This window comes from Typha latifolia, chromosome 3 (assembly GCF_019914945.1).
Source record: "Typha latifolia isolate L0001 chromosome 3, TyphaL0001v2, whole genome shotgun sequence".
Classification (NCBI taxonomy): domain Eukaryota; kingdom Viridiplantae; phylum Streptophyta; class Magnoliopsida; order Poales; family Typhaceae; genus Typha; species Typha latifolia.
In genome coordinates this window covers 8,544,367-8,556,835 of record NC_133088.1, presented here as the reverse complement: position 1 = coordinate 8,556,835, position 12,469 = coordinate 8,544,367, and the positions used below count along the sequence as shown (strand labels likewise).

The 12,469-nt window shown below is 41.9% G+C and overlaps 2 protein-coding genes across 2 annotated transcripts; one reads left to right on the top strand and one right to left on the bottom strand.

Annotated features, from left to right (window-relative positions):
- Positions 1-888: 888 nt before the first annotated feature.
- Positions 889-1,506, bottom strand: LOC140783584 (uncharacterized). The gene has a single exon (XM_073130517.1). The coding sequence runs from the start codon at positions 1,504-1,506 to the stop codon at positions 889-891; it is 618 nt and encodes a 205-aa protein (XP_072986618.1).
- A 4,431-nt stretch (positions 1,507-5,937) lies between these two features.
- LOC140784598 (uncharacterized) lies at positions 5,938-7,200 on the top strand. Its single transcript, XM_073132091.1, has one exon. It carries the CDS (start codon positions 6,151-6,153, stop codon positions 6,985-6,987), a length of 837 nt encoding a protein of 278 aa, XP_072988192.1. The 5' UTR covers positions 5,938-6,150; the 3' UTR covers positions 6,988-7,200.
- The last annotated feature ends 5,269 nt before the right edge of the window (positions 7,201-12,469 follow it).

The window sequence follows — 12,469 nt, the reverse complement described above, 5'->3', positions numbered from 1 at the left end:
ATCATTAAGCTGCAGAATAACTTCCTTGCTATAGCAGTTAATGCTGGCATGATAAGCGGCTAAACAGTCCATACCCAAAATCAAGTCAAAATCATGCATCTCAAGGGGTAAAAGGTTTGCCCTAAAATCCCATTCGCCAAAAGTCAGAGTGCAAGGACTATAAATTTGATGAATCTCCAAAGAATCACCCATAGGGGTAGCTATGAACAGAGGTTCATCAAGAGGCTCTGGGGTCATATTAGCATATCTCAGGAATGAGGTAGAAATGAAAGATTGTGTAGCCCCAGGATCGAATAAAATCTTAGCAGTATGAGAAAATAATGTCATAGTGCCTGTCATTGTATAAATAGTTATAAACAAAACTTCTTTTATTAAGTTTGTAATAATTATGACATCATTTTCTATTATTAGGAGGAAATAAGGAACAATTGGACTTCTATTTAAGCAGAAATTGTAAATTCTAAAGAAGTATATTTAATTGTTACCTGTCGCCACATCATTAGATGCATTCGTCATGGCAAATACACGTCCAGTACGTCCGCCTCTACCTCTGTTAGAAGTCACTAATCGCGCCCTGCCACGTCCTCTACTCACAGCAGTACTAGCTCCTGAGGCTCCAGAAATAGCTAGCGTAGTCGTAGTGATTGACCCACCAGCTAACACAGGACAACGGGGTCGAATATGTCCAGCCTGTCTACAATGATGACAGGTCACCTCCCGAGTACCAGGACAATCCCGAGATAGATGTCCCTTCCCACCACATGTGTAGCAAGTCCTCTCCTCCAAGGTAGGCCGTCGTATAGATCCTCTGCTACTAGTGCCGCTAGAAACCGTTGCTAGCCTCCGGGTGCTGACAGAAGGTGATGCCTTACTAGGTCCGCCCGAACTTTATGAGCTGGATCTGTTCGGAACTGCACTAGAACTGGCACCACCAGCAATAGGGTGAAACCTCGGTTGATAAAATCCAGAGGGTCCACTCCAACTTGAACCACCTCCTAGCGGATGCCCATCCAAGCGACCTGGACGTCTGGCCACTCGCTCCTGCCACTGAGAATGCTCTTCTAGTAAATCTCTCTCGGCTATCCCTACGTTCTCCACTAGCTCCGCATAAGTCAGGTTCCTTGCCATGCTCACTTGTTTACGGATCTCAATCCATAGCCCCATCTTGAATTGCTCAGCTCTGGCACCATCATCTAGCACAACTCTAGGGCAAAAGCGGGACAAGGTATTAAACCTTTCCTCGTACTGAGCTACAGACATATTCCCCTGTTTTAACTGGGTAAATTCCCATGTCAGCTCAACTCGGAGAGATGCTGGAAAGTATTTCTGGTCAAAGTCATCTGTGAACGCCTTCCATGTGATGTACTCTCCAATAGGTCGATCTGACATCATGCGCTCAGTGGCCTTCCACCACTCTTTCGCCTCCCCACGGAAAAGAAAAGTGGCGAAAGTTACCTGCTGATCCTCTGGACATCTGAAAGCAGTCGGGATCTTCTTCACATCCATAAGCCACTAGTTCGCCTCCATGGGATCAGTCGTGCCACTAAACACCGGAGGATTTAGCCGCATAAACCGGTTTAGTGGCCACGAAGACCCCCCTCCAGCTTGCTCGGCTGGGGTAAGATGCTCGGACGATCCACCCAACGTGTTTGTCCTAGCCGCCATCGTGCGTTCGCGAATCAGCTCCTCAATGAATCTCTCTTGTTGTCTGACCAAACGCCCGAGGGCCTCCATGCTGCTGGCTGAAGCATCAAGGGTCGGCTCATCAACTGGAGCAGAGGCTCCCTCAGAAGCAGTCGCACGGATCGATCTAGTGCGTTTAGGAGGCATTCCTGTTAAGTTCAAAATAATTTATTTATAATTTTTAAAGTTACACCTACATGTCTCTAACATCTTATGTCCAATCTATCATGGTCTTTAAACTTCCTAAATCAATATGTGGACTGTACCCTAGAGAACTTGTTGAATTATGGTAAACCTAGCTCGGATACCAAGTTGAAAAACCCACTACCAAAAATCACGTGTTCCTCACGTGGAGAAATTCCACGTGATTCTCACGAGACCCGTTAGTGAAATGATCTCACAAAGTATCTGGATAAGTCTAGAAATACCATAATAAATCAACAAATAATCCAAAGTTACAATGTCGTAGGCCTCAACAAGCCTCTAGGATTACAAGTCCAACACAAGTTTTAAAACATAAATATCATCGCAGGGGCCAAATCCAACTAGAAATAATAGAATAAGCAAATACTAAAATAGAGGAACGAATCTGCTACTCCTCGATATCCGCATCCTCCATAATCAACTCTGAAACATTTCCACCAAAATGGGGGTGAGCACGGGGCCCAACAAGTAAAATCCAATAGTAATCTAGGAATTTCATATGATAAATAGAAATGCAAACCCGTAACATGTCAAGGAAAGTGTACATTATGACTTTTAATAATTTTCATCACTATAGTTTTAATTCCATAGAAATCCACACACAAACTGAGTCACAAAGACATATCTCACAAAGTACAATAAAATCGAGGGGGACTAGTCATCTAGCGGTAATATCGCCCATACATGCCTAGCGACGCTGCATATGACCGGTTGTCTATGGCCATCAGACTAAGGACTCTAGTCGTAGGCCCATCATCACTGCTCTAGTAATCATCGCTAAGAGTGGAATCATCACATACGGCGATTAAGAGCACACATCTCGATAGACGCCCTGACCCTACAATCCTTACCTCTTAATCATCTTTTCTAATATCATACTAGACTAGCCTCGAACTAGGGCAGTGTAATCACCTGAATGCTCCACCAGCTACCGACCTTAGGTGTAGACCTCTAATATAATAATATATACTACACTCTACCCTTAACCTCGGGTTGAGCAAGTGAAAAGGGCACTGCCTAGTTAAGACTTGATTAACAATGATACGTGCACGTGGTGCCATGACCTCTATTATTTATTTAACATAATCATCAAATAACCTGTATTATAACAAGCATAGAGTTTATCGTACATGTGCGTTAAGTGATAAATAGTGCAAGTAAAAATTGACACATAATTAAATACAAGAATAAAATATCATGTAATTTTTACAAGTAATAAACGATATTAGATTAAAACAGATAAGAAATGACATAAGAATGCATTTTCGTAGCCTATTATAGAATTCTACTCGCTTGAGATATTTCTAGAATCCGTCTTACTCTCCTAATAAGTTGGCTCTTCTTGATTTTCGAGATCCTTCCCGCACAATAATGGATCTAATAATTTATAAATAAAATAAGCATAAGATTAATGGACGTATAAAATAATTATCTTGTTCTATGAATTTAAGTAATTTTTTTTTCTAGGTCAGAGATATTATTTGTCTTAATTTAAAAAAATAATGGTCATTTAGAGTCGTTTACAATGTAAGTGTCAAAGATAAATGAAAAGACTAATAAATTCAAATGTCTAATTTAATTATGTATAAATCCAAATTTTATTAATAATATGGTTGAGAAAAATTTAATTAATTACCATTTATGTAGCTAACAGAATTAATTACTTAAAAAATAATAGACTAATAATAAATTAGTCTAGGGTTAAAGGTTGGGCTGGGCTCAAAGCCCAGTATACTTAAGTGAGAGAGAGTGGGCTGCTGACCTACCTGCAGCCAACAAGACCAGAGGTAGTGGGCTGGGCTCAAGAGTCCAGTCCACCAAAGTGAGGAGGATTGCAGCCCACCAGATTCTAAGGTGTGCTAGACTGGACTCAAGAGCCCAGTCTAGCAAGGTGAGGTGGTGGGCTACGGGCCTACCGCAGCCCACAAGACCCAAAGATGGTGGATTGGGCTCGAGAGCCCAGTCCAAAGAGGTGACGAGGTGGGCTGTGGACCTACCGCAACCCACCAGAATCTAAGGTAGTGGACTGGGATAAGCCCAGTCTACCGAGGCCTTAGAAAAAGGCTTGGGGGCATGGGCTGCAGCCCACCCACACAGCCCAGATGGGAGTGCGGTGGGGGTTGGCCCAATCCCCACCCCTTCTCCTCATTCTCCTTCTTAGAGAAGAAAAAATAGAGGAGAAGAAGAAGTCTGAGAAGAACAGTGGTGCTACTGTCGGTAATCCCTGTCGTCGGCAGCCTAGTACCCTTGGCTCCCCAAGTCGACGAGGTCGACTTGGATCGCAAGTGAACTTGAACCATCGGCTAGTGTGGCCGATGGTGAGAGTTGAGGAACTCCATGGCCGGCGGCCATGGAGCTTCCAAGTGCAGTGAAAGATAGGCTCGAAGCCTTCGTCTTGAGTACCCACCTCTTCCATGTGAAGAGATGAGTCAGTCGAGGCTGACGAGCGAGGTCACCACCGTTGGTGGTGGCCGCTTGTGCCAAAGAAACCTGGCAGTGGCAGGCAACATGGCATCGCCTCCCTCGGGCCCCGTGGGTACTCAATTTGGGTACCCACAGCAAGGGGTTGAAGTCGGGAAACTTCCTGGACTGGTGGGTTGTCGACTCGAGGTCGCCGGCCGGCGAATTTCTCTGGTGAAAGCAGACATAAATAAATTCCTAACTACACATGATTAACTAGGCTATTTTCAAATTAAACTAAAGAGGGGATGGAGGCTAACTCGAGGATCGAGGTGAGGGGGTTTTGGTTGGCTGCCGGCGCTCCGGTGACTCGCTATCCACGATGGGGACTTCGGCGGCTCGGAAGAGAAAAGAGAGAAAGGAAGAGCAAGGAAGAGGAAATGCGAAAGAAGGGAACTCGAGGGGAAGGAGTGGAGTTTAAATAGAAAAAAGGCAGAGAGCGCAACGGAGTGGAGTTAACTCCACTCCGGCGCACTTCTCTCCCACCTCTCACAACTGACTGCGAGAGGTGGGGGAGGAGGAAGAAGGAGTCAGCGCACGCGCTAAGCGCGTGCGCTAAATTTTTTTATTATTATTATTTTTTTAAACACGGGTGTTACACTGTGCCTCCAACCCCGGATCTCAAATTCCGTGCAGACTTGAGTCTCAACCACTACGAATCGGATCAAGCCGGTTCGTAACACAATATCTACTATCTAATCCACAACCAAGAGCATTTCAAATTCCATTATCCCCGTCCATCCATCACCAATGACCTTAGGTCATTTTATGTTTCATAACTTCTGATTACCCATCCGATTGACAATATTCTAACTACATTGGATTCTTTACTTTCTGAGGAACATCATATCCAAATCTCAGCCCATTTCACCGGTTAGATCAGCCAAAATTGCCTTTTATGGAAGTAATGTTTATTTATTCTAATATATATATTCAAAGAAATTTATACAAGAAATACCCGTCATTATGCACAAATGATACCAGAACAACGTAAAAAGAATAAAAATATGGTTGCTGCCGCCAATGGAGTAATTCAAAGAACATACTTCTTTTCCTTCCGAAATTGGAGACATATTCCACTCTCTTTAAGAAAATAAAAATAAGGAGAGACAACATTAAATACTTAAAATAAAACCAGTGAGAGATTAAATATTCTTGAAATAAATTTAAACAATATCACTGTCCTTTCACCCAGAGATTTGGTAAACTTGCCAGACATTCTCAACTGAGTATAAATGCAAAAATAGAAAATGAGTAAGTTTTTGGTACAAATTGCTCAAACTATTCTTAGTCGAATAAACCATTACATGCAATGATCAGCTCGTCGACACCCATGGTTGCAGTCCATATGAAAAGACACTTTTTCTACAGCGTCAGATGTCAACAAATCCTCTACTGTCCAAACTATTTGATAGTGGCAAGTTTCCCATTGGTTATCAAAATCATTTATACATTTTTCCAACTGTCAATATAATTATTTCAGGAACAGTCAAAAAGAAACAGCATACTATTAATTAATAACCTCAACTTGGGCTATATTGAATCCGGCCCTAGTCTAAAAAAAGCTAGCGATTCCAACGAAGACAGAGTATGCTAAGTTTAGTTTAGCCCCATCTTCTCCTAATCCTCTTATTACAGGACTAGGTAATTCACCAACCCCACCCATATTCCTTTTCAAACTTAAGCAGTCCCACACCTCCAACTACATTAATTGCTGAATAATTTCTCCCTATAAAACCAGCATTATGCAATGCACAACCCACAACACAACTCATTCATCACCAAACCAATCAAGCAAAAGATATGGAGCTCCACAAATTGCTCACTCTCTACTTCATCTCATATTTTCTCCTCTCACAGCGCTCGCAAGCCACCACCAACCTACCAGGCGTAATCCAGAGGAACACTAAGCAACAGATCCTAGCCAGCATCCCTCCTGCGTCACAGGAAAAAACCATCCCTTTCATCACCTCTCCATCCGGCAAATACACCGCGTACTTCCTCCGCCGTGAGACCGCCCCGGGAGCAGGGGGCTTCGGCAGCGACTTCTGCTACATCCAGGTCCAGGACACCATCACCCAGAGCAGCATGTGGGAGTCGGAGTGCGCGCCGGTGAGCATCGTGAACACGTGCTCTCTCATGTTCTCGTGGAATGGGCTCGAGGTGTTCGACGGGAGCAACTCGGTATGGAGCAACGAGGCACAGTCAGCGGACAACAACTTCCTTCAGACGTTGGAGTTGGTGGACGAGGGCGACATGAGGATCAGAGATAAGGACGGGGAGCTAGCGTGGAAGGCAAGCGACGACCCGCGAGAGAACCAAAGATGCGGGTTGCCTGGATCGCCCGGGTTGGCTCCGGCACTCCCTCCATTTGCCCAACCTATCGGTTATGATAAGAACCTTCCGTTCGGGCAGTCGTCGGAACGGGGGCAGCAGCAGCTGCCACAGCCTGGCAATATTTACAACCAGCAGCAGCCACAGGCACCGGTAAGTGGAGAAAGCCAGGCATTTGGGCTCAATAGCCTGCCTCTTGTAGATAATAGTCCATATGATAGTGGGTGCATGGGAGGATTAGAGCATTGGCTTGGGATGGGAGTAGGTCTGGTCGTTTCCTTTCTGGTTCATGGTTTTATCTTCTGAATGTGCGGAGTTCACTATTATTGGGTGTTCTAGAGGGAGTGTTCAGTCTGTGGGAGCATTGAAGTGGTTGGGTCAGTATTCTGTCTGAATTGGTTTGTATGCATTTCCTTGTTAACTTCCTTATTTTGTTGCTTTGAATCAAATGTAAAAGGACGCATATTTCTGTTATTTCTATAAACTTTAATCTAATCGATTATCTTACAGTTGTCCTCATCCTCAGTTTGTCTATCAAAACTTAAACTAATTTTAATGCCTAATTTCACATGTTCTGTTCCATGAAGGACAGATCAGATAATCTCTAACGATCGTAAGTTATTGCTTCTAGATTTGCATTCCATTTGGTAATATGCCTACGACAGAACAAATTTTTTGTCGCTCGGGGACACATACTTGTGACTATTTTTTTAATTCAATTTATTATGGTTCAAATATTTTTTTTCTATATCAAATGTTCGCGATGGTTAGAATATTTTCTCATTGATTAAATAAAAATTATCTCATTGATTGAGATGAAAGTTCTCATTTATATTGAAATTTTTTTCATGAGATAAATATTTATTTTTAATATGATAACTCATAGTCATGAAGCTTGATGGAAGCTATGCTATATATAATGGATTTGGTCTCTAATCTTATTTACTCAATTAAGAAAAATCACACCACCAGTTTATAGTATTTGGGAGCTTAAAACAGCTAAAGCTAACATGAGAAAAATTATAAAGTTTGAAATGTGATGAACACCACTTGCTAGAGGTATAATAATATTTTGGGTCTTTAGTTTTCAATCCTTTATTGAGCTTAATTCTGTATTCTAAATCGTAATTCATTTATTTTTATTTTTAATATCAGAGCAAGGTTTAATCTTTGTCTTGCTCTTTATGAACAATATCTATATTCTTCTCTATTTGTAGCCAAGATTTTTGCCAAAGAAATGAAGCTTATTTTTTAGTTGTTTTTATGCAAAATAAAGTTAGAAATCTTTAAGACATTGATTTTCTAAATATTCTATAAAAATGGTTAAGAACAAAGATTTTGCATTAAAACATTGAATTTAGGCCAAGTTTTGGTGCTAGAATTGAATGTTTACAGTAGGTCTGTGTGACGATGAAGATTAAAGATGACTGAAATTTGCAAACAAGTCATTTTCTCCTATAATTTTGAATAATTGTCATTTTGCTACCATTCTTTTTGTGGTAGCTTAGAAAAATGATAGTTTTTGAGATTTCTACAATTGCAGAATTTAATTATTAAGTGTTATTTTATGTTGCTTACATATGTTATTTATTTATGCTTAAAATAATATATGTAGTTTTAAGAGGAATTAAATTGTGCAAATTGATTGATTATGCTTGTTAAGTATTGCACCAATTGATTATTTCTATTCTAAATTAATACATGCAATTTTTGGATGAGTTTATATCTTTGAAATAAGTGATTTATATGATTTTATTTAATTAAAGAATAGCCATAGCATCTCTTATATTTAAATAATTAATTTGGATAGAATATCAAATTATTCATAACTTACCTATAGGAATTATATAAGAGATAATTTAGTAGTTTTATCATACAGTTTAATCCAAGAGGCTAGCCAACAAGTCTTAAAACAATATGAAACCCTAATTCTAGAGGATTCCCGTCGATCGCATTCGAACGCGCCCGATCGCATTCATACGCTCTCAAAAAGCCCCTTCTCTGGATTTACGAACGCGACACAGGCGTTCACAAGACGTTCGAACGCAGGCGTTCACAAACGTGGGCGTTCACAAGGCGTTCACAAGCGTTCACAAGGGCGTTCGAATGCAACTCCATCTGCGTTCGAATGTGACCTACAAGAATTTTATTTTAATAAAAATAAATACCTAATAGAATAAGAAAAGATCATAACTAAGTGTATCAATAGAGGACGAACATTTGCTTCTATTTCATCCTGCAGCTCTGAAATAAATGTACTCATCAATGTCCGTTCGAGCCACGGTGGCTCATAACGACTACTAACTCTTTCAAACTCTGCTTGATACTCCAATACGGTTGCCCTCTGGACCATCTTGCTTGATGTGGTAGCAAAATCTTCATATGCCGCTGTCCCAAATCTACGTATAATCCTTCTATAAAAATCAACCCATCTAGTAAATTGGCCACCATAAAGAATAGATCTATGCCAAGGCAATGCCATTCCTTGCAGGTGAAAGCTTGCCATCTGGACTTTTGCATCTTTCGCTATACCTTGATAATTAAAATATTGTTCAACTAGAAACACCCAATCCGTTGGATCACCGCCTTGGAATTTTGGAAAGTCCAAGCGTGTGGTTCTCCCCCGAATGTCTAAACCTTTGTGAAAGTTGATCATCTTCTCTAAATCCTTAAGCACGTCCATCACCATCCTCATAGTGATCAACCTCATCCTCATAGTGCCAATCCTCCTCATCGATGAAGCGTGCCGGTGCCGCACGCCTCTCGAGTTCCACCACCGTCGGTCTTGGGTTTTGCAGCGGAGGTGGGGAATGATGTGTGGGCATAGGTAAGAGGGGATCATTGACACTCGCATGATGCACCTGGACCTGTGGGGTATCAGTTCGATGCGGTCCAACCACTAGTCCTTCTTGGAACTCCGATCACCTTCGAGGAGATAACGAATCAAATCAGTTCTTGACTTATTCCTTGAAATCATTGTGATCCTTTTGAATTGAATCAACTCTATGCATCAATGTCTGGAACATGCCCCTAATTTCATCCACATTCACACTCATGGACGTTGGTTGACTCTATCCTGCCGTGGTCGCTCCAAAGAAATCGACCTCTTAGTTAGGGTCACCGTGGATTGAGTCTTCGCTTGTTAGTGTGCTCTCCATAGGTCTCCTTGTTGACATTATCTTCCTTGTTTCAACCATTAATAGAGGTCTGAGGTTTGCCTGCTCTGATACCAATTTGATAGGCTCTGATACCAATTAATAGGCTCTAATACTAATTTGATAGGCTCTAATACTAGTTGATAGGCTCTGATACCAATTTGATAGGCTCTAATACCAGTTGTTAGGCTCTAATACCACTTGATAAGCTCTGATATCAATTGTTAAGCTCTGATACCAATTCATAAGATCTGGAACCAAAGATAGGCTACGCAATGATTCCTTCAAGATCTGGATGTATTATAGGAATTAGTCTGCGGGGTGGGAAACTATTCGTCAAATATTCTCCGAGAGTCATAAAATTACTAAACTAATTGGGTTAGATCCGTAACTTCCTGATTTACAGCTTTCATATTTATAACCTTTGCATATTCGAACTATAGTAGGGACAAAAGCATAGAATAATGTGCGTGATGCTGGTAGAGATGGGTGGAGTGGATGTTAGGGTTATAGATGGGTATGGAGATGAAGGTGGATTGTGGAAGTGGTTAAAAGATGTAAATGAAGGGAACGAAGTGGTCGAGATCTCAAAGAAGAGGGGTGCGTGGCTCGACAGTCGAGGAAAATTAGAAGTTAAGAGAAACCTTACCAACGGTAGAGGTGGAAGGTTGGTGAAGAGGGAGGAGGGAGAAGTCTAGAGAGAAGATAAGAAGCAAGAAATCTATAATCCAATTGCATAATGAATATGGGTGCCATCCACATATATATATATAGAGGCTAGCCAACAAGTCCTAAAATAATATGATATCCTAATTCTAGAGGATTCTCGTCGATTGCGTTTGAATACTCCCAATCGCGATTGAACGCATCAAAACACGTTCTCTGTATTTGCGAACACGATGGAGGTGTTTGAATGCGGGCGTTCAAACTCGCCCGACCGCGTTCGATTGCACAATATACATTCTCTATATTTGCAAACCTAATGAAGCCGTTCGCAAGGGCATTCGAAAGCGACCCCTCCTGTGTTGAAATGCGACCTACAGGAATTTTATTTTAATGAAAATAAACACCTAATGCAATAAGAAAAGATTTTATCTAAGTGTATCAGCCCACCACGCTTCCCCCACCTTGCCCTCAAGGTGAAAAGTCGGGGAAAATGCTTCGAGATATCAGTCTCCAACTCCCATGTCGCCTTATCGGATGGCTTGCCAAACCACTCAACTAGAATCTCCATCTCCAATCTGGTATCATGTCATCGTCGGCGTCTAGCAAGTACTCGAACTGGCTCTACGATCTCTATCGCCTCTAATGGCTCCGGTAGAACCAATCCAACAATCTCATGATCTCCAATGCGCTCTCTTAATAATGAAACATAAAAAATAGGATGCACTCTCGACCACTCTGACAACTCCAAACGATATGCAACCGGACCAATACACTCCAATACTCGAAACGGACCAAAGTAGCGATGTGCTAACATTTGGTTAAGCATCGGACGTAAGGTCACCTGTCGATATGGATGCACCCTCACAAACACCCAATTGTCGATGTCGAACTCCTGCTCCCTATGGCTATAATCATAAGCTTGCTCCATGCGGTTTTGAGCAAGTTTAAGATGAGCACACAACCTCGTCAATGTGGCGTCTCTATCCATCAAAGCTAAGTCCACCTCCGTACGATCTGCAGATGCCCTTAGATCATAAGTGCGTAATGTCGAAGTCGTGCGTCCATACACCACCACAAATGGAGTCATGCCAATGCTGCTATGGTAGGTGGTATTATAAGACCACTCCTTCCACGCTAAGAACTCCAACCATCGTCTCGACATCTCTCCAACAAAGCACCTCAAGTACTGCTCAATGCCTCGATTGACCACCTCGGTTTGGCCGTCCGTCTGCGAATGATAGGCCAAATTGAAGTTCAATCGAGTCCCCTACAATAAGAAAAACTCAGTCCAAAAGTCTGCAAGCTCGACGGTATCGGGTTGGCGTGATAGTGCATCTGCCGCTATATTTTCTGTTCCCTTCTTCTATTAGATTTCATAATTATATCCCAGAAATTTTGTGACCCATCGCTGCTGTGCCAGAGTGTGTATGCGCTGTCCCATAAAGTATGAAAGGCTCCTTCGATCAGTTCGGATAATTAATCATCTACCGATCAAATAAGGCCTCCACTTTGTCACCGCATGCAGAATTGCCAACATCTCTCTCTCATAAGTCGATAATTGCTGAGATTTTTGTGACAAAGCCTTCCTAAGAAAGGCTATGAGACGTCCTCCTTCATTAGTACAACTCCTATGCCAACACCCGATGCATCACATTCCACAATGAACTCTTTGGTGAAGTCTGGTAATGCTAGAACGGGTGCCGTCGTCATTGCTGTTTTTAGTTTTTCAAAGGCTGAAGTGGCTTCATCCGTCCATCTAAATGAGTCTTTCTTCAATTGGTTTTGCTTCAACAATTTCAGCACATCCTCCAAATGCCTCAAATGCTCCAATTCAGTCCGCTATACACCAAAATGTTGTCAAAAAATACCAAAGACATAACTTCGCAAGAGAGGCCGAAATATATCATTCATGAGGCCTTAAAAGGTAGTTGAAGCATTGGTGAGACCAAAAGACATCACCCGGAACT

What these genes read in the sequence shown, in the direction of transcription:
- LOC140783584 (XM_073130517.1), bottom strand. Translation starts at nt 1,506, where the DNA reads ATGGATGTGAAGAAGATCCCGACTGCTTTCAGATGTCCAGAGGATCAG.
- LOC140784598 (XM_073132091.1), top strand. Translation starts at nt 6,151, where the DNA reads ATGGAGCTCCACAAATTGCTCACTCTCTACTTCATCTCATATTTTCTC.